Source organism: Pyricularia grisea, chromosome I, assembly GCF_004355905.1.
Source record: "Pyricularia grisea strain NI907 chromosome I, whole genome shotgun sequence".
Taxonomy (NCBI): Eukaryota; Fungi; Ascomycota; class Sordariomycetes; order Magnaporthales; family Pyriculariaceae; genus Pyricularia; species Pyricularia grisea.
Window position 1 is genome coordinate 4,306,599 of NC_044973.1, and position 19,543 is coordinate 4,326,141.

Below are 19,543 nucleotides of genomic sequence, written 5' to 3' on the forward strand. Positions count from 1 at the left end.
AGGTATGACAATGATGCAAAAAAACATGGAACGTATTGTGCAGTAGAATTAGTCGGGCTGCAGTCTGAGTTCTGCTGATGAGTGAGTGCATCCTCCATATGCGCTTCTCCGGCACAGGACTGCGAGAGAAATTGCGTCGTGATTATAATCAGATGTGTGGTGCCTCAATTGAGTCAATTCCCAAATGGCACCACCCATGCACTGGTCGGGTCGTCCGAGTGGAAGATCCCAGTTCATTTCCGCATCTGCTGTGCTTGGATCTGACCGAGGTGGGGGGCCGTGAATCGTGTTTGTCAGCCACAGTAACCGCCACACTTGGGCAAGGATTGATAAGCCATACTTCATACCTGACTTATCGGCACGATAAGCGGTTAGCTATCCTATCCACTAACCGCGCCTGGAACTTTTGCGCGCGCGACGTGCAGACAAGGTTCGCCATCGCATCAGATGCAATCAACTTCGACGCAATACCTACCGAGATCAGCCTCGCTCATCACACAAACTCTCGCATACAATATTCATCTTGAATTTTCAGCGCTAATCAATTTGACTGCTCAATAACTCGTTAATTACATCCACAATGGCGAACTTCCTAGCCTCAATCTTCGGCACCGAGCAGGACAAGGTCAGTTGAACCGCTTCCTTCGTGACCTGCCACAAAAAGCTTCAACATGCTAACCCCCGCGGCCAGGTCAACTGCAGTTTTTACTTCAAGATCGGCGCCTGCCGCCACGGCGATCGTTGCAGCAGGAAACACGTCAAGCCAACCTACAGCCAGACCATCTTGATGCCGAACATGTACCAGAATCCCGCATACGACCCCAAGAACAACATGAACGCCTCGCAGCTGCAAAACCACTTTGACGCCTTCTATGAGGACCTGTGGTGTGAGCTATGTAAATACGGCGAGCTTGAGGAGCTGGTAGTATGCGACAACAACAATGATCGTGAGTCGCACTTCCCCATATGCTACGCGTTTAACGACGCCAGTGAATTGTTTGCAGGCATTATGCGCTGACATTTGCGATTTCTCATCAATCTCGCCAATAGACCTCATCGGTAACGTCTACGCCCGCTTCAAATACGAAGACTCGGCCCAGAAGGCATGCGACGAGCTCAATAGCAGATGGTACGCCGCACGGCCTATATACTGCGAGCTGTCGCCTGTGACCGACTTCCGAGAAGCATGTTGTCGACTAAATAGTGGCGAGGGTTGCACGCGAGGCGGCTTTTGCAACTTTATACACCGCAAGAATCCCAGCGAGGAACTCGACCGCGAGCTGGTACTTGCAACCAAGAAGTGGCTCAAGATGAGGGGTCGCGACGAGCGCAGCGTTAGCCGCTCTCCTACACCTGAACCGTCAAGGAGGCGGTTCTAGTCTTTTGAAGTCTGGCGAGGTGGCAGGAGTTTGTACTTTTTTTTTTTACTCTTTTTTTTTCATTTTGACTGTAACATGGGAAATGCAGCATTAGCATTGTTATTGCTGTCTTGATCTGTCACGTTTGGCGTTGTGGTTGGGACGGGACCATGTTTGGGTATAATCTATCAACGTTTTGATGCCCAAAGACTTCCAAGATTCCACTTCCAAAGCTGATGCAACTGACACTCCTAGCAGAGATTCTTCATGCGTGTGGTAATCGAGATGTGTGCTGCGCTTCGTCAAAACCGTCGACAAGGGTAGGGCTATTGGGACGCGATACCACTAATAATGGTCATCGTCACGAATCAAAAAATCTGGCAGAAATTTAGACCCAGGGGCCAAAAGGTAAAAAAGTAGCAGTCATACACAACAGAGGCCGATTCTTTCCTATTCTTCTCCACCGAAGTCCGCTGCTTATAATGATGAGGAGGATTTCGACCAAGCTCAATGCATTCCGTTGATCACTCGTGTGCATCATGGAACTCATCTGCCGATTCTTCGGTGTCTGCTCTCTTCATCGTGGGTAGGTTTTTCTTGAGATCCTTGCCAAAATCAACCAGCGGGTCATGCTTATTTGGCGGTTGCCCAGTTGCGTCCAGTAACCGCTTGATGTCGTCGCCGCCGTTGGTACTGGTAGCTGGCTTCTCTGTCGTTGCTTTTAAGTCCGGCTGCAAGGGAGCGTGGGCTGGTATCGACTCATTGCCCCCATCAAAGTCTATCAAATCACCACTTCGAGACGCCGACTCCTCTGTTTTCGGTTGACGGAACGACGAGCCTCGTGGCGGGATGGGGTTTCGTTCGCTGGATTTTTGGCCTTTGAGGATAGGATATATGGCTAGAATCTGGTTGGCCTGCGCCTCGGGCGTTTCGCCATCACTGCCATGGTGTCAGTCATTCGTCCCTGTCAGTATGTTGGGGCTCACCAAGCTTACATCGTGGCATTTATGATCCACTCAAGATCCTCCTCGCCTTCTTCACTTCCACCCTGGCCTCCCCTTACACGCCGAAACAGTCGGGGATGCCACTCAACTCCCTCCTGCGCTCTCCTGCTGGCCTCCTCTCGTTGCATATCCTCTATCTTGGTCTTCTCTTCCGTAGCGAGTTCGTGTTGGGAATCCTTGACGGCTTGCGCTGTCTTCTGCCACAATCTCTGCGACTCACGCTCCTCCTGTTCTTCTATCGGCCTGACTAGAGGAGGGGATGGCTTAGACCTGTGAGCATCGAAAAACATCTCCTTGTGTCCAGTCTGAGATTATCGAAGTTAGAATATATCTTGTCTGGAAGTTGTAGTGGCCGAATGCACAAGCAATCGGGAAAGAGATAGCTGCCTACCTTCATGTCCTTGATAAACATTTCGTCACTCCAGAGCCCAGATAGTTCGTAGAGGATCTCGCCTGTGTGTTCGTCCTTGATCGTTCCGCCGATGGCGTTATAGCAGCCAGAAACCCATCCCTTTGTCTTGAAGTCGATGTCGGCGACCAGTCCAAGCTCTGGACATTTCACAACACTATGGTCGCCAAGCTCATACTTCATTTTGCCAAAGAGGATACCGCGTGCGTACATGTTCGGCTGGGTCAAGTGGCTGGTCCGTAAACAAAAGTCAGCACCACCAGCCAGGATAAAACTGAGTTTTCGGGGTAACCCACTATTGCTCTCCCTTGGCCGGGTCCTTGCCCCGATTGAGGAGCGACAGAATAGCCGTGCCCTCCATCAGACTTGCGGCGGAGTTGCCAAGGAATTTGCTTTTCGGCTTCAAAGTTCCATCGACTCGGATATGGTGTTCAGGTACCATGTAGAAGTAGCTAGACTTTGGTGGATGGTGGGATGTTTGTTCAGAGATGTAATACGCGCGAGTGTTATCAGGGAAATCCCAGTAGCAAGTGAAGATTTCCCCTAGGATCGGGTTGAGAGGCTTCTTGACGCCACTGCAAAAAGTGTTAATTTTCCATTAAGTGATTCGTAAGCTGCTTCTTTTGTTTTTGGAGACCTACGGCGGTCTGATATGCCATCCGCTCAGGTAGAACTTTACTACTGAAACGAATCGTTGGACAGGGTCGTCAATATCGGGTATCGGTAGCAGCATCTCGGGATGACACATGAAGCTGCACAACTCTTGTCAGTATCTGGGACTGTTGGGAAGTCCATTGTGTGGACTAATACCCTGATGACCATCGGAAATAGGTCTTTTTTTCTTACTTGGTAATCCGCTCCAGCATGCTTCTTGGCTCGAGGATAAATGTCGGGAGCACGACACGACTTAGATCGGCACCAGGGCGCAGTTGTGAGATGATGTGTGTAAGGACTATACGTCTTCCCAGTTAGATTTCACAAACTTTCAAATCACAACCGAAACATTTCTCTGGGTAAGGCACGGAGGTTGATCACGAACCATTGCCCTGGTCGGGCTCGACCACGAGCGTGTCGTCCTGGGCCGCCTCTCCTTTCATGTCGTCTGCGGAGCGATTCGACCTGACGGAGCCTGAGATTTTGTTGCCACTAACTTAGCTGGGATCCTCGATTTACACATGTAGATAATAGGAGGCAAAGTACACTTAATATGCACAAGGTAAGGTAACTGCCGTGACTTGACTAGGTAGGCAGGCACTTACTAGCATTTGAGATCGTGCGGCGGCGACTATGGCCGTGGCCATGAACAATCCCTTTCAAGTCCATCATGGTCGCGACTGCGCAAAACTTTCTTTTTTTTTTCGGAGCGCGGGGAGCGTAAGATAGGTACCTAAGCGGTTGTGGGTCGCGAGGAATCTCGGAGAGCTTGATCGATAAAAGACAGATGCGGTAGGCAAGGATGGCTTGCAATTGTGACAGACGCGAAAACTCAGCGGCTTACGGTGACCTCGATAAACGGAATCGTTTGAAGCACGTTGCCCAACTTCCTCATGGAATCCTTATGCAACTTCACGATCAAGCCTTGTAGTGGGCTCTGAAGTTCTTTGCATTAACTTGGGAGTCGACACCTAGTGAATATGTGCAATGGAAGAGTCAGGAAGCAGTTGCTGAAAATGTCATCAATTACCAAAGAGTTGTTTCCCCCGCTGCATAGCCCAACAAGGTCAGCAGTGACATGGGTTTGGTGGTGGGGGATGCTGGTTGGGAATCTTTTTCAGGTGGGAGCTGGGAGGCAGTTGCCCCACATACGATGACGTTGTTAACTGCCAAGACGCTGTATATGCGGGGCGGGATACACCAAATGGATCACGTCTTGGACGTGCTTGGCCAATGAGGGGCAGCATGGTATTAACTGGAGAGTCGTCACCTTGGCGCACTCACAGCCTGCTTCTGAGAATGTTCGGACGGCATGATGGCTGTCAGCATTGAGCCAGGCAGACAGTGCAAAGTGATGACTCTTTCTGGCAAAGACCCCCCGAAATTTGGATGGGCGGACTACAGAGCTGACGTTGAGTATTCATTCATTCGAAACCTAGCGACTAGAAATTGGGACCAACCTGCTTCACACTCAGGTACGTAAATATGAAAATAGAGTGGTTCTGTTGTGGTGAACAGTATAACAGTCCGATATCGCAGCGCTTCACAGGTAGTCTTAATTTGTCTTGTTTTTATTTTCGGACCTGGCATCTGGCTGCGTTCGATGTTCCTCCTAGAAGTATCACATTTTGTGACTTAGTAATACGATCAGTTTGACAACGTACGCCACTTTCAGAGCAAATCATAAAATAATACCAAACCTGCCTACCTAAGTAAGGGAACAAAACAGAAGGTGTCTGTCAAGTGTAAAATGGCTTTCCGTTTCAAGCGTTCCTGTTTCCTGGGTCTGAATTGACATCCGTCTAATATCGCTTTGTGAACAGTGAGGCTGTGTGTGCCACAGAAACGCTCCACCCATTAAATTTCAAGTAGCCGGCCATGCATTTTGATCGTGGTGGAACAATGCTATTGATTCAAGATGCGCGCTGGGAAGGTGCTGGCTGGTGGTCCTAAGACAGTCAGTACTGTATGGTCTGGATTAAGCATTAAGGATCCTCAGGGGGGAGAAGTCGAACTTGTCAAAGACGACCCTATCTTACCCAGGGGTAGTGGGGCTAATTAAATAGCCCGATTTTGGGTTAATTGTTAATTGAGCATTCTAGAACGCGGTAAGCAAGTCTTTGGACAAGGTATTGAGCCGCTCAAAGCCGTCGTTCCGTGTTTCTTTGGACCCTATGAAGTCAAAACATCTCCCTCGTACCTCAAAATCTCAAGTAAACCTAAGATGCTGGGACCGAATCAAGTCAGTTGCATCAATACCCTCGCCTACTTTATTTGATGAACAAGACTTTCGTGAAATCCCAGCGGAGCTAAGGCAGTTCACCTGACCATCCACAAACCCTTGCTAAGCCTCGGAATAGGCTCGAAGGAGGTTCACCTTCTGATCCCTGTATCTCCAATACCACCAGATTTGCCCGGGTGCTAGGAGCTTCATACCTATATTGACAAATGATAAAACTTTGAATGCACCTGGGAACCAGGCCAACAGGCAGGGCGGGGAGTGCACAACAACATCCCTCTCACGCACATAAGCCACAAGCCCACTCAATATCCAACAAGTTGCAGAAGGTCGTAAATAATTCCCTGACCGAGCATTAACATACTATGCTGGATGTGCCTGCTTAACGCGCTACTCCCTAATAATGGTAACGGGCAGCAAACACCATACCTACCTAGGTAGGTAGGCACCCAAGTTGTTTATGTTTACTCCACTCGAAAATTCACGAGAGCATTTGCCGAGCCTCTTAAAAGCTTGTCAAGTGCGCATGCAGCATTTATGTCAGGGCCGGGCGCGAATCCTTTTGATCGATTTGTTGTCTGACTTTGGTGGGCCGTTCTAGACTTAAAAAGCATATTTTATCAAGAAGGAACTCTGAAAAGAAAAGTTGACTAGACCTAATAAACAGGTAAGGTACGGAGTACCTACGGAGTATGTGGGTATGAACACCGCCATGGCAACCTGTAAGACGTGCTTTATACTCCTCAGGTAGCGCTCGATTTGCTTCTGGTTGAGAGTGGAGTGGAGTTTACATCCTTTCCAGCTCCACCCTGGCCGTTTACTTTATTTCTACTTCTTATACAACAGGACATGAGGTTTACCAGTGCGAGGTAAGTATGGTGTTCTACTGATTGCCGTAATAAATATGCCCTCATTAGCCAGTCATATTCTTTCGGGGTTATCGTCAAGGTAAAAAACCGCAGGAGCTTGTGGAATTACAAATAGACTTGAGCAGCCATTGCGCATAATAGATAAGGCGCAATAATTTCATATCGTACCTAGGTAAGGGACGCATGTGCGAAACTACGAGCGAGGTTTTCCAAGTCATATTGCAGGAGCGCCCTTGCGTTTCCTTTAGCGATTCTTGTATTAATGAAAGCATTGATATCACCTCACTCAATCACAATAAGTCAGCCCTACATACCTTGGATACGGAGCGGAGGGTCGGGTCCGTCCATTCACTCAGCTGAAGATGGAGTACATTCCAAGTTTCCGCACCTTGGCGGGACCCTGGATGGAAATCAGCCAAGGCACTGAAACGGGAGAGAGGACCCCTGCCATCCGATCGTAATGAGCAAAAGCCATGCATGGAAGCCAGTGAAGCAGTGTAATAGTAATCAGATGGGATGGATTCCAATCCAGACGCACAAAACAATTGCCGATGCCCCTTAGTATATGGATGTATACCTAGTATATATGCTAGTTCTGGTAACGTTTTGTTTCGTTTGAGGATGGCGCTGCTAGAAGAAATCGGCGAAACAAAGATAACAAAATGGCAACAAACCCGCGAAACATGAATCAATTTCGTCCCCCTTAGAGAAACCTTGGAGACGGGTCTAAGCAGGTCCTCGTATAATTAATTGATCGCCAAGAAGGACTAGAAATAAAACTAGGATGATCTTCATGGCAAGTCGAACGCGGCATTTGGCGGTGATACGGACGGGATCAAGTAGAGTTGAGACGGTACCAATGTTTGTCATTAGCACAGAGAAGAAAAACAAGCAAAAGAGTTGAATTGATTATTGCCATAATTCTTTCGCGATCAAGGTTTGAATCATCCATGTTCCAATGCCGCCTTGTGTCGTGTGCCTGTTGAAGAAATGTGCCAGAATCAAACAAATAGAAGGCAGCAGTTAGACATAAGCGGCCCCTGGCCCCTCAAAATTCCCCAATTAACGCCCAATAAGAGGGGTAACCTGCACCTAGCCGCATGGCCGCCCATGCCTCCGCGGCCGTTTGATGTTCGAACCCGTCCCATACAGGTCGAATCAATCAATCCACCCACTATTTGCAACCTGGACACACGCACACGCACACACAAACACTCAACTTACGTCGTGCCTCGTGGCACGATACATCCTTTACGACTGCCTTGGTCGGCGCCGCCTTGCGATCCACACATTTCTGACGCTCTGGTATACGATTAATAGTAGTCAACACTCAATGGTCCGAGGCGCACATGTTCCAGAGCCACGGGCGCCCAGATTTTAATGTTGCTTTGTAGCTGCAAGCCAATAAGTCCAAACGAAAACAACCCTACGCAGGGTAGCTGAACTAAATTACTAGGACCCAGCCGACGGTCTACCCTACCTCCACTACCCAAAACCAACAATCACTTCCGCCCCCTGTCGGCCGCCCGCCCGCGCGACCACGTTCCTGCCGGGCAACTAATTACTACCAGTCCACCACACATCTTCGCCTCCAATTCAACAGCCACGTTACTCCTGCCATCGTCATAATAAGGTATTCACGCGAAGAGTGGTGCGGGGCCTCTAGGGCTGACAAGACAGCGGTTCAGCAACCACCTGTAATCCCATGAGCCCCCGTCTTGCCTCGCTCCCGCAAGAATGGACAATGAGCCTGCCTCGTCCAAGCGAGGACGTTTTATGGGAAAACTGTTTGGAAAACCCGAACGTAAAGCTTCCAATCCAGACCCGCCTGCCGGTCTAGGTAATGACCTGAACGACTTCTTCCGCCGTCCCTCCGACCTGCCTGTATCTCCAGGTCACCAGCCTCAACCCCCGCCAGGCTCAGGCCTACCGATACTCACCAAACTCGACACTTCGAGCGCCTCCCGATACCCCAACGCCCTCAACGTCACCTCTTCACAACAGAGCTTACTACCGCGTGTGCCAAGCTCTCGAGGGAGGAGTAGGAAAGGTCTTGTCGTTCGATTCGTTGACACGTTCCCGACCGTCATTGGTGAGGGTGGTGACGAATGCGATGTACCAACAGCGGAGATCTCGAGAAGGAAGCTCCGGTCCACCCCTTCACCAGTCCCTCCGCCGAGGTCCCCTCTCCGCACACCCGAGAATTACGATCAGTATCGGCCACCCAACGATGCGCCACGTCAAGCCACCAATGATGACTTTCGACCTGGTCCGCTGCGGCGTGTACAGACTGGTCATAGCAGTCTCCTGGAGCCATCTGCAGAAGCCCCGCGGTCACTGCCTGCCGGAACGGAGACTTTGTCTAGATATCTCGAGAGCCCAGTCGTAAACAAGGATGAGAACCGAAGATCCTTCATCGAGGTGCAGCAAGCCCAGATGCGCCAGGCCGAAGGCAGAGCCCTGGCCCAGGCATATCGCTCAGCAAGCGCAGGGATGCAGCCAGAGGTCGAGGATAACGGTCACTGGAGGCCATCGCAGCCAAACCCATCACCGCCACAAAGCCGCACGCAGACATTGTCCCCTGATCCACCTCAGCCACCAGCACCACCGCCTCATGCATCTCCTCTGCTTCCTCACGCCTCTCCTCTGCCTCAACCATCTCCCCTGATCCAGCCTTCTGATCTTTTTGCTGGCGAATCTCCTGATCTGAGAATGCGCTCCTTCAACAACTCCCCCGAGCAGACCGAGCGCCGCCACGTACGACAACCGGGGATGGACCAAAGCCCAATTTCTGCTTACTCGGCCGGATCGAGCTATATGCAATCTGCAGGCTCCGCGAGGCAGTGGAATCGACCACCACCCGAATATCGCACCGACTCTCCTCCTTCGCCCACAAAGCCTGTGGTACCTATTGCGCAGCCTTACGATGACGATGCGTTGCAGGAATTTGCCGCTCGGTCACGCCATTTATTTGCGCTCTTCCGTCTCCACTCTGACGCTGTGAGACCCCTAATGTCCTCTTCATCAGATAGCCTGGTCCGAGCAGCCACATGGTGGTTTCTGAAGGGGAGGATGGCTTTGGAAACGGCCGTGCGTGGCGACAGTCCCAAGCTGCCCAGCCCTTCGCAGACCCAGGAGATTATGAAACAACAAGCATATGCAGATCTTGCCAAGGCATACTGGATCACAGAAGAGATACTGCCAGATATAATGGCCAACCATCCAGGTCCTTACGACGGCGAGGTTGATGAGGTGCGAAAGACTTTGGGCCAAAACCTGCGGAAACTCTCAATGTCAATGAAGCGGAATGGATTTTTACCTCCTGAAGATGCGGTGCTGCCGCAGACCCTAAAACTTTCGGTTTGGGTGGACTATCCCCAAGTGAGCCAAGACATTATAGCGCTCCTGCACGGGTCTTCTGGAAGCTCCCTTGCGGCGCCTCAACTGCAGACCTCACCCCGAGAGATACTGGAAGCCTTACCCCTAGGAGACACTACGGAACACTTTACGTACGGCAGGATTGCTTCTGACGTGTTTTTGATGGAGCAAGGCATGGAAAACCAGCAGTTTGCCTTTCCTTGTTTGTTGTCAATGGTTCGACATCAAAAATCTACATCATTAATGCTGGTGGTAGCAAGCCAGAACGGTGCAATCCAACTCAAAGTACAAAACAGCAAAGACGTCGGGCCAACGTGGGAGGACGTTCGTTGGCGCAACGAGGCTTGTGCTCTCGAGATCAAACTTCCCAGGGGCTTCATTCTCGCCATCAGAATGTCGGCAGCAGACTACCGCATGCTCTGGAGCATGTACGACTTTGGCGAGAAGGTGCAATCAACACTTTATCCCCGCAAGGATGAAATGGCGGTATTCCATACAACTTTGAAGTCGTTTCAATATTTCGATTCAGATCCAGGTTCGCGGCAGTTCCCCAAAGAGGCTGTGCCGAGTTGCCAAATTTGTCTTTTTGAGAGGATAGCGAGAGAAGGGGCAGCTACAGGGCCCAGATCGTACCACCGAGGCTTCCGCATCGCCGTCGTCACTGGCACCAGGACGAGGACTATGAGTGGTGTGAATCATGCCTACTTGCCTGCTACACCAATTCAATTTGCTTTCCTAAAAGACGACAAGGGCACACCGGCTCTTTTGCTAAAGTTCGAGAATGGGCAGAGCAAAGGCAGAATGGTCATGTCATTCAATGACGAGAGGGACAGGACCAAATTGCACAGCATGCTGCTTGGTACCAGGGTCGGCAATGATGAGATGATCTGTGCCGATGTTCCACTGAAGGCGTATACGGTATCACAACGACTAGCCGACGAAGAGGGTATAAAATGCATTAGCCAGCTGCCGTGGAAAGGCGCCAAGGTCATCAATGTGGGAGACGACAGCGAGCCACCATCTACGGTGCTGGCTGAGAGACTGAGGGTGATTGTTGACTTCAACCACGGTGTCCTCAACGACAGAATGAACTTTGCGCCTGGTGAATTCAAGATCAGGCTCGACATCCGCGACGAGTGCCGGTTAAGGGTATTGCGGCCGCCACAACAAGACTTGACGGTGGCAGTGTCGGAGGGGGACGTATCCAGGGACTTACCAAGGGAATTGTCGGAGGCTATGCAGGTTATTCAAGCATCGCAGACGATTCGGACATTCCACTTTGGCGACAAGAAAGACCTGCACGCTTTCCAAGAGGCCATTACAGGCTTCAAGGTTCTCTTTGACGGTACTGCAATGTCGTTTGGGATCTCGCGAAGACGCATGGTTGTTCCGATCCATAAGAAATGGGAGGCGGGTGCAACACGCATCCAAGTGGTGCAACAGGAGAAGGTCACGCAACTGCTGGCATTTTTCGAGGACTGGCATCACGGACACAGCATGGGATTCGTGCTCAAAGGCACCGATGTTTTTGAGGCTGTTGGCCGCGGTAGCAAATCAGGGATCAAGATTGACGATGCCAAGTTCCCACTGCCACGCATATCAGATGAAGGTGCTTCGGCAGCAGGCGATGACGCTTCCTTTGTTTGCCTGGACCACCCTGATCTCCCTGGAGAGCACGACGACATCACTATTTACTTTGCGTCGGAAGCTGGTAAGTTGCCATATCCTAGAAGTTCTTTTGTTGACTTGGTTGCGCAAAGTGTTTCCAAAGCCATTACTAACATCTAGCAACCAGATCGAGACAATCTCAGCGCATGTCTGCCAGCACCGGTGAAGAACTCCAAATTATCATCTTTGAGGATGAAATAAGGAGTAGTAACCTTGTGGTCACCAGAGTTTTGAATTTTTGTCAAGGGGGAAACGTAAGTACATACGTAGCGTCTCCAGGTTGCGGATATGCATCTTATACAGTCTAGAAAGATGAAACCACTCAGGATATATATAACGAGAGATCGCGCTATTTTGTTTGGAGGGAAAGGGCAACCGAGGTTGCATTCATGCATAGCGATAGATACCCGTAGCGGGTTTTGATGATTTGTAGCAACTTACCTAGAGATTCATGGAGTTGAAACAAGAGGTTTGGATGAAAGATGAAAGACTGTCACTTTCTCATTTTTGCACTCGGTCACCTAACGAGCCAGCTGAGACTGGGCCCGTATATCGGTTCCACTTTGAAAAGAAACCCCCCCTTCGCAGTGTGAACAGAGCGGGGCCATGAATGGGCAGTGAGTGTCTACAGTACCTACCTACCTACCTACCTTACGTACTATAGTACCTTTGACAGTATGGTTCGGTTCGGTTGGTGCGGGGTTTGGGGGATCGGATCCAAATATTGTTCATACTCGGTACTTGTGTTCTGGTGTTGTCGTACTAATAATTAATGTTTGTTCAACAAAACAACCAGCGCTGAATATTACCCGCCGAGATAAGCAGAGAGACAGACGGGGCATTGTTTTTCCTTGTCGCAAGGCCGCAATAGGAAATAGAATCACCTTACTAGCACTATTCTAGCATAGTGTTTGTACTGACGGATACAAAGCGAAACAAGTGCCTAGACCAAAGTTACAGAAGAGGGTCCAAAGTGTTGAGAACTGACTTCTACCAGCAGCCATGGCTACCAAATCAACGTCAGCAGCGACTAAACCCACCACAAAGGTGCCTGTCGTCCTCGTGACGGCTGGCAGCGCCGGTCTGGGAGCGGCGGGAGCCCGTCTCTTCGCGGCCCACGGATACCGCGTCATCGTCAACTACAACTCCAACACGGCGCGAGCCGAGGAGCTGCTGGCCGAGCTGCATACCATTTCGGGCGGCGCCACTACCACCAACACCACCACGACGGCCGACTCAAACGACAACAACAACACCAGCAGTGGTAGCATTACGCACAAGCTTATCAAGGCCGACATGGGGGACAAGGCGCAGATCCAGGCCCTGGTAGCCGAGACTGTAGCTTTCGCTGGTGGTATCGACGTCATTTTTAGCAACCAGGGGTACACGCACATACGCGGCTGGGACTCGCTTGACGACAACGTCTTTGAGGACGACTGGGATCGTTGTTTCAACGTCAACGTCAAGAGTCACCTGTGGCTGCTACACGCCGCTAGGCCGTACCTCGATGAGGCCGAGGGCTGCATGGTTGTGACATCTTCGCTTGCCGGGGTCAAGCCGGGAGGAAGTAGCTTGGTATGTACTTTTTTTTTCTTTTATGATTTTTTTTCTTCTTTCTTTCCGCCTCTTCCCCTCCTCCTCCCTCCCTCCTGTGGCATGAATGCCGGGGAGTGGCAAATTTATTCCCACGGGGCCCCGTAAGGAGCCGTTCATAAGAGGGTGGGAAAAAAGAAAAGAAAAGAGAAAAGCCAAGTAAGAAGAAGAGAAAGAAGGCAAAAAAAAATTAAAAAATTAAAAGCTTAATACCCCTTATTGGTGTGGGGATGTGTCAAATGCGACGTGCTTTCGGGCCGTTCATAGGGATATATCCCTGGACATGATGAGGATCTTCTGGAGCTAAGGAGTAATACACGCGTCCATTCTCTTGATGTTAACAAACTAAAACAAAAAAAAAAAAAAAAAAAAAAAAAAAAAAAAAAAAAAAAAAAAAAGGCATACTCCGTCACTAAAGCCGCGTTGAACCACCTGGTCAAGGGTCTGGCTGTTCTGGCAGCACCAAAGATTCGGGTTAATGCGGTGTGTCCTGGGTTGATGCTGACGGTAAGTTGTCCTTTTTTTTTCACCTGTTTCTTGTTCATACAAACATTTCTCCTGTTGTTCATATGCTACTTCCCAGCTTATTGGCGAATCCTTTTTTTTTCCCCCTTCTTTCTCGAGAATTATACTCTCGGTAATTGCCCATCCGCTAACCTTGTCATGGTAAAAATAGGACTGGGGCTTGAATTTCTCTAAAGAGGTACAAGAATCCAACATTGCTCGCAGCAAACTCAAGCGCGTTGTAACCCCAGAGGTAAGAAACCCCCCACGTGGGATCCTCTCTGTCTCTCTCGCTCTCTCGCTCTCTTCAGTTGACGGTGAGGGTTACCTTCTGAAAACACTCGACTCGGCCGATCATATCTTATCGTTGCGGAGACTTTTATTTGCTGACTCGGGGCTGCTTGGCTTCCACCGCAATGGGGCCATGCGGACAAACAGGAGACGGCTGAGCAAGTTCTTTGCTTTGCAAGGAGCAAAGGGGTTACTGGTGTGAATGCCGTCATTGATGCCGGGTGGTCCCTGTAAAATACAAAAAAAAAAAGGTGGTGTGCAGGTGGCGCGCTTACGGACAGATTTCGTGACGGGGGCAACCAGTTCATGATGTTCTAGTAAAAAGAACTTTTTACTCCGTAGTAGAGTTTTACCAGATCTTTACAGGTCAGATGGGAATAAGCGCTACACTAGTTGGTTGGTCTCAAAGTCTATACACGCGATCCTACTGCCTGAGTAGGTTATCTAGGAATATGCAGCCTTGACTCATACTGAGCTATACTGTGCCTGGTTCTTGATCCGATTTATCTATCTACTATGGTATATGCACACATATACTTTGATGGAAAAACATAAAAAGTCACCCCAGTCACTCTCACAAAGAGTCAATATAATTAAACTACTCCCCTACTTCCCTATCATGACTCCATTTGACAAACCTCATAGCTGGCCAACTGAGCGTTGCTTTTCGGATCCTACTGCCCCAGAAATACAGCGGGAGCCATCCAAGAATGACAAACGCCGCGATGCCCGCCATGGATCCGTAGGCGTCCATGAAACCTGCGTCGTCGACCCAAGGGTTCGTATAGAATGACAGGAGAAAGCCAAAGATTGCTGTGAGATTATATTAAGATTAGAGTAGAGGCCAATTTGCAAATAGGCAGTGGGTGGGTTTAATATTGCTCTTACACTTGAAACCCATGACAGCTAGAGTAATCTCGCCAGCCACGGGGCGGTAGGCGTCGATGACGTAAACAAGGCAGACGTTTGTACCTGAAGTAACAGAGAAGTTGACTTGGGATGTCACATCCCTGTTAGTATAAACGAGGAGTACAAGGGTACCTGGGGGGGGAGCTAGAGATGAAAGATCGGTAAACATACGAAGACCGAGGCCGATTGTGGGGCAAATCCAATGCAACTTATGCTCTATGCCAACCCCAAAAAGTACTAGGGCCAGTGGTGTGGTTATCAGGGGTGGTATCATAGCGGGCAGTCGCATCTCGGGCTCTCGCACGCCCCCGTTGCGTCTGGTCAGCACGTCCGCAACCCAGTCGCTCAGATGACCGCCCGCAAAGATGCCAATGAGCGCGCCAATGACACCTGATATGAAGCACAGTCCAACCTGGTACGACTCAAAATTATATGTTCCTTCAAATGCCACATCCACGTTGGACGTCACTGCGACGAGAAAGCTGTCAACAAAAAAAAAAAAAAAAAAAAAGGTGAGTCGTGTTAGTTACTTGCAACACATGCTACACGACGTAAATAAAAAAAAAGTAAAAATAAATAAATAAAAAAGGGCATGAGGAGGTTTGTCATACCCTATAGTGACCGACTCCACGAGGGCGGCCCACAAAACAGGAGGCAGAAGAATCAGGCCAAAGGGGCGCACTGCGATCCTCCAGATGCTCTCGCGCGTGTGCACACCTGAGAATACCTTGAGAGATTGGATGTATCCCCGTTTTTGCAGTGCAGAAACCGGTTGCCCACCATGATGCTCTGGTTCAATATCGCTCACGGCTGGTTGTTGTCCTATGTTTTGAAGGGGATATCTGGCTTCGGGTCTCGCAGAATGAGCGTCTCCGACATAGGCGTCTCGAGCCGTCTCGGGAAAGATGAGAACGGCTCCAAGAAGAGTCATGCTTATCAACACGGCAGCGACGGAGTATATTGTTCTCCAGTCATGGTCAATGGTGATGAGTCTAGACTCGGGTCAGACAGGACACGGGTAAAGACTTAAGATTTGGATTAACGTCAACCCGACTCACCCCGATATGATCATTCCAAAAGCAACCCCTGCACTCAGGAAGGCAGTGTATAGGGCCATGATCGCGCCTCGTTCATGGAGAAAGAAGATATCGGCGATGCTGATGGGTGCTGAAAGAGAGTCAGTCCGAGAGGCCTGGGGCCCGACAAAAGATTCCCCGGCAGAGGCGCCGAAGCAGACAAAGTGAATATGTGAAGAGGTTTACCGATAGTTTCCGCCGCTCCCGAGCCGACTCCCATGAGGATGCGACCTGCTAAGAAGCCATTGTATGACTCTTCAAACACCAACCATACAGCACAGGCGAGGTAGATGGAATAGCTCAAGATGTAGACTGGGCGACGGCCGTATTTATTGGCAAGGGGAACCCAAACAAAGTTTGATACTCCCTGAAGGAGGGAAGTTGCAGTGAAGTAATAGGCGACAGCAGTGACGGCGTCGCCATATGCATCCGAGTTACTGTCCGGCTCAGCCGCATCAGGAAAGAAGTCGAGTGCGGTATCTACCAAGGCGATTGTAGGGCCAGCGGCAAGCTGCAGGCAATTGGTTAGTGCCCCTTTTTCAGGAGTGAGCACCACCTAGCCAAGGCCTGTGGGCAATATGCTGGGCAGACTTACAAAGTTGCACATGAGCATTGCGCAACAGATGAGGGCAGCCACAACATTTTTGTACCATTGGGGCCTATTATTGTGTTAGTTGCCTATATTTTAGAGACAGAGAGAGGAGAAGGAGGAGATATAAGCCACCAAAGAGACGCTCAGTGAAGGGGGAAAAAAAAAGCATACCAGTTCAAGGGATCATTGGGGTCGTCGGACGGCGTAGGCACGAGAATGATCTCACCCGTGTGATCATTGCGTAAACGAACAGTACCGAGAGAAGCACAATTGATTTCATTGTATAGAGCAACAGCGCCCTTCTTCGAATCTTTTGTTGCAGACGAGGGCGTCTCTGCCGGCGTCTGAAACTTAGTGAACAATTTTCTGGCATACATTTGCGCCAATTTTCGATTTTGAAGAGTTTCCGAGTTTGCGATAAAGGACAGACCCGCGGGCGTCTATGCCTTGGTAGGTGTGGTAGTTAGTTGTCTTACCATAACCACAAGTCTGGAAACGAAAGGATCCACCAGCTAGCTATCACTGTCTAAGGGGAATATGATAAGTAAGAGGTCTAGATCTCATAGTATGTAGTATAATACTACCTACTATGCAGGAGTACTGACTGCACTGCACATACCTAATGTTTTTTTAGGGCCACGTTAAAGATCACCCACGATTCCTTATCCAGCACCCTTTTTTGATCCACACAGCGTGAACATTGGTAGATACGGTTTCGAGACTTTTACCCACCCAAAACCCACCCAACCCCGTCCGACCCCATGTTGCACCTGTGGATGAAATTCTGCCACTAGGCGGTGAAAATTTTGCCGAAAGCGGTAAACCCGTTTTTTCGGCCAACAATTACATGAAGCTATTCCCAACTCCCAAACCACACCATTTATTACACCCACCTACTGCAATACCTACCACCTACCACCTACCACCTACCACCTACCGCAATACCTACCACCTACCACCTATTGCAATACCTACCACCTACCACCTATTGCAATACCTACCACCTACCACCTACCGTAATGCCTACCACCTACCACCTACCGCAATACCTACCACCTACCGCAATACCTACCACCTACCGTAATACCTACCACCTACCGCACCATTTACCCTTTTAAAATTCTGCCAATTGATTCAAATCACGTAACCCCCCTAATTTTAACCCTTGATCTTGATTTTAATCCCTGTTGGCCAGGCCCACTGTTGTTGATTCATGCACTCTGTCCAATTTGGCCGAAAACCCCACCCAAAACGTACCCAGTGCAGACATCTGCTGTGTGGATCAAAAAAGGGTGCTGGCTAAGGAATCGTGGGTGATCTTTAACGTGGCCCTTTTTTTATGTGGGTGGGAACAAATGCACTGCACGCCCCAAACTGCTTTTGGAGGAAGCCTTGGCGAAAGCTTAGCACACATCATTACCCACCGTCCACCGTCGGCACAAGAACGCCAAGCCTCAGCCCTAGACTTAACGTGTATCGTTTAACTGGAACAAAAAGTAACAAAACATTACACAACACGTAGGATAACCCACCGGCGGAGGTTTTGTGAGCGTTTCTCAAGGAAGTTAGTTCCTGGTTTTGGGGGTGCACGAGCAAAAACAAGTGAATAAATGGGTGTGCTAATACGAGTGGCCTACGAAGATGATTACGACGACGTATCCACTGGATTAAGATTGATTTGCTGATATTAGTTTCTGCCTAGAATTCCAGCTTCGTAAAGGGTATAGTGGATAATGAATAAAAATAAATAAATTAAGAATTGAATTAAATCAACAAATAAGCGTCGAACCAGAAACTGGGGGCGGTTGGAGGTGGAGGGTGGTTATTGAGGCTGTGCAACTAGGGCCGGCTATTAATGCCTGCCGCTTGCGTGTGTACCCAATTTTTATGTCCGCTTTATGTCCCGGTAAGGTGGTATTGGATTTGGATGCCCCCAACTTTTGCCAATCGAAACGAGTGAGGTCAGGGTTCTTTGAAACGTTGGAATTCCCTCTGTGACTCTCCCCCACTTGCGCAGGGGTAAAAGGAGGGGGAAGCGCGAATGGGAAATGGCATGAGCAATATCTGAACGATTTTTGCATTGGCACTCTAAATCATAAGAAGAAAAAAAAACAAGGGTACTAGATTTGATCCTTTGAGTTATCTAATCGCGTGCGCATTACGTAGTGAACTAAACTATAGGTAAGGAAACAACATCCTTATGACACGCGGCTTGGGAGGGATATGGGACGGTCGACAGGGGTTTGGTCTTACACACTTTGTAGTAGTGCTGTTGTAGTCTGGAACCAACAACCCAGGGTTCGGTGCCTCAGGTTGCAACAAGAAACAGGGTATATTAGGCGTTTTACAGTTCCAGACCTTCCGCTTGCAAATAAGGTAGTGGAGGTTAGGAAGTCGGCAGGTACTTTCGTACCGTCGGTACACTAGCAAATCTACCGTACCGTACCGGCAGGTAGGTACATGAGGGGTCTAAACGGCTGCACGGCACGCACAGCCTGCACTACTATGAATTTAGAATTTTTGTGACATCACTCAGTTCAGTGTTTCTCTTCCTTTTTTTTTCCCCCTTTATTTTTATTTTTTTGTTTTCAAAATAAAACCCGAAGAAAATTGTGAGAGCATTATGATCATCCAAGGTTCGTTCCAAATGACCAGCAGCAGCTCAATTAGGTAGGTAAAACAACCACCTTTGCCGTATACCTTTTGCATAGGTATCCAGTAGGCAGGGCAGAAACGGAAGTTGCCGCTTTAGGTAGGAACCTAGGTAGGTACCTTTTGTATTGTAAACTACCTACCTACTACGCATCGAAAACTGCAAAAACCCGATTTGAAGTGGATATCTGTCATTCAGCTTGTCAGAACGAGGAAGATAGATGACCCGGGGATAATCATTAGCTACCTACCTGGTATTTTTGATTGTACCTACCTACATATCATGAATAAACAAAACCAGCCGCCCCCACAGGTATGCACTCGTACCTAGTAAGGTAATTACGTCG

At 49.3% G+C, this 19,543-nt stretch overlaps 6 protein-coding genes across 6 annotated transcripts; 3 read left to right on the forward strand and 3 right to left on the reverse strand.

Annotated features, from left to right (window-relative positions):
• Window positions 1-424: 424 nt before the first annotated feature.
• On the reverse strand, window positions 425-4,538 carry PgNI_06358 (uncharacterized protein). The gene is made up of 10 exons (XM_031126382.1): window positions 4,031-4,538; window positions 3,811-3,900; window positions 3,618-3,723; window positions 3,413-3,523; window positions 3,068-3,346; window positions 2,754-3,003; window positions 2,354-2,667; window positions 1,045-2,297; window positions 697-939; window positions 425-630 (listed from the first exon to the last, which is right to left on the reverse strand). The coding sequence occupies exons 1-8, from the start codon at window positions 4,095-4,097 to the stop codon at window positions 1,883-1,885; spliced, it is 1,632 nt and encodes a 543-aa protein (XP_030982774.1). The 5' UTR covers window positions 4,098-4,538; the 3' UTR covers window positions 425-630; window positions 697-939; window positions 1,045-1,882.
• On the forward strand, window positions 581-1,379 carry PgNI_06359 (uncharacterized protein; the record flags this gene model as incomplete). Its single annotated transcript, XM_031126383.1, has 3 exons — window positions 581-625; window positions 692-947; window positions 1,051-1,379. 3 exons carry the CDS (start codon window positions 581-583, stop codon window positions 1,377-1,379), a joined length of 630 nt encoding a protein of 209 aa, XP_030982926.1.
• Window positions 4,539-7,767: 3,229 nt separating the features above from the next.
• On the forward strand, window positions 7,768-12,106 carry PgNI_06360 (uncharacterized protein). The gene is made up of 2 exons (XM_031126384.1): window positions 7,768-11,622; window positions 11,707-12,106. Exons 1-2 carry the CDS (start codon window positions 8,271-8,273, stop codon window positions 11,778-11,780), a joined length of 3,426 nt encoding a protein of 1,141 aa, XP_030983087.1. The 5' UTR covers window positions 7,768-8,270; the 3' UTR covers window positions 11,781-12,106.
• Window positions 12,107-12,342: 236 nt separating this feature from the next.
• PgNI_06361 (uncharacterized protein) lies at window positions 12,343-14,426 on the forward strand. The gene is made up of 4 exons (XM_031126385.1): window positions 12,343-13,154; window positions 13,572-13,679; window positions 13,849-13,929; window positions 14,115-14,426. The coding sequence occupies exons 1-4, from the start codon at window positions 12,582-12,584 to the stop codon at window positions 14,199-14,201; spliced, it is 849 nt and encodes a 282-aa protein (XP_030981996.1). The 5' UTR covers window positions 12,343-12,581; the 3' UTR covers window positions 14,202-14,426.
• Window positions 14,031-14,275, reverse strand: PgNI_06362 (uncharacterized protein; the record flags this gene model as incomplete). The annotated part of the gene is made up of 2 exons (XM_031126386.1): window positions 14,031-14,195; window positions 14,243-14,275. 2 exons carry the CDS (start codon window positions 14,273-14,275, stop codon window positions 14,031-14,033), a joined length of 198 nt encoding a protein of 65 aa, XP_030981997.1.
• Window positions 14,427-14,454: 28 nt separating the features above from the next.
• Window positions 14,455-17,149, reverse strand: PgNI_06363 (uncharacterized protein). Its single transcript, XM_031126387.1, has 7 exons — window positions 16,716-17,149; window positions 16,548-16,611; window positions 15,935-16,463; window positions 15,488-15,868; window positions 15,048-15,358; window positions 14,856-14,960; window positions 14,455-14,780 (listed from the first exon to the last, which is right to left on the reverse strand). The coding sequence occupies exons 1-3, from the start codon at window positions 16,919-16,921 to the stop codon at window positions 15,969-15,971; spliced, it is 765 nt and encodes a 254-aa protein (XP_030981998.1). The 5' UTR covers window positions 16,922-17,149; the 3' UTR covers window positions 14,455-14,780; window positions 14,856-14,960; window positions 15,048-15,358; window positions 15,488-15,868; window positions 15,935-15,968.
• Window positions 17,150-19,543: the final 2,394 nt, after the last annotated feature.

What these genes read in the sequence shown, in the direction of transcription:
- PgNI_06360 (XM_031126384.1), top strand. Translation starts at nt 8,271, where the DNA reads ATGGACAATGAGCCTGCCTCGTCCAAGCGAGGACGTTTTATGGGAAAA. An exon ending in TTACTTTGCGTCGGAAGCTG is followed by an intron (nt 11,623 to 11,706) that starts GTAAGTTGCCAT and finishes TCTAGCAACCAG; the next exon opens with ATCGAGACAATCTCAGCGCA.
- PgNI_06361 (XM_031126385.1), top strand. Translation starts at nt 12,582, where the DNA reads ATGGCTACCAAATCAACGTCAGCAGCGACTAAACCCACCACAAAGGTG. An exon ending in AGCCGGGAGGAAGTAGCTTG is followed by an intron (nt 13,155 to 13,571) that starts GTATGTACTTTT and finishes AAAAAAAAAAAG; the next exon opens with GCATACTCCGTCACTAAAGC. An exon ending in AGCGCGTTGTAACCCCAGAG is followed by an intron (nt 13,930 to 14,114) that starts GTAAGAAACCCC and finishes GCGGACAAACAG; the next exon opens with GAGACGGCTGAGCAAGTTCT.
- PgNI_06358 (XM_031126382.1), bottom strand. Translation starts at nt 4,097, where the DNA reads ATGATGGACTTGAAAGGGATTGTTCATGGCCACGGCCATAGTCGCCGC. An exon ending in CGAGCCCGACCAGGGCAATG is followed by an intron (nt 3,724 to 3,810) that starts GTTCGTGATCAA and finishes GAAGACGTATAG; the next exon opens with TCCTTACACACATCATCTCA. An exon ending in CCGGCCAAGGGAGAGCAATA is followed by an intron (nt 3,004 to 3,067) that starts GTGGGTTACCCC and finishes TTTACGGACCAG; the next exon opens with CCACTTGACCCAGCCGAACA.
- PgNI_06363 (XM_031126387.1), bottom strand. Translation starts at nt 16,921, where the DNA reads ATGTATGCCAGAAAATTGTTCACTAAGTTTCAGACGCCGGCAGAGACG. An exon ending in CCCAATGATCCCTTGAACTG is followed by an intron (nt 16,612 to 16,715) that starts GTATGCTTTTTT and finishes ACACAATAATAG; the next exon opens with GCCCCAATGGTACAAAAATG. An exon ending in CAATGCTCATGTGCAACTTT is followed by an intron (nt 16,464 to 16,547) that starts GTAAGTCTGCCC and finishes AATTGCCTGCAG; the next exon opens with CTTGCCGCTGGCCCTACAAT.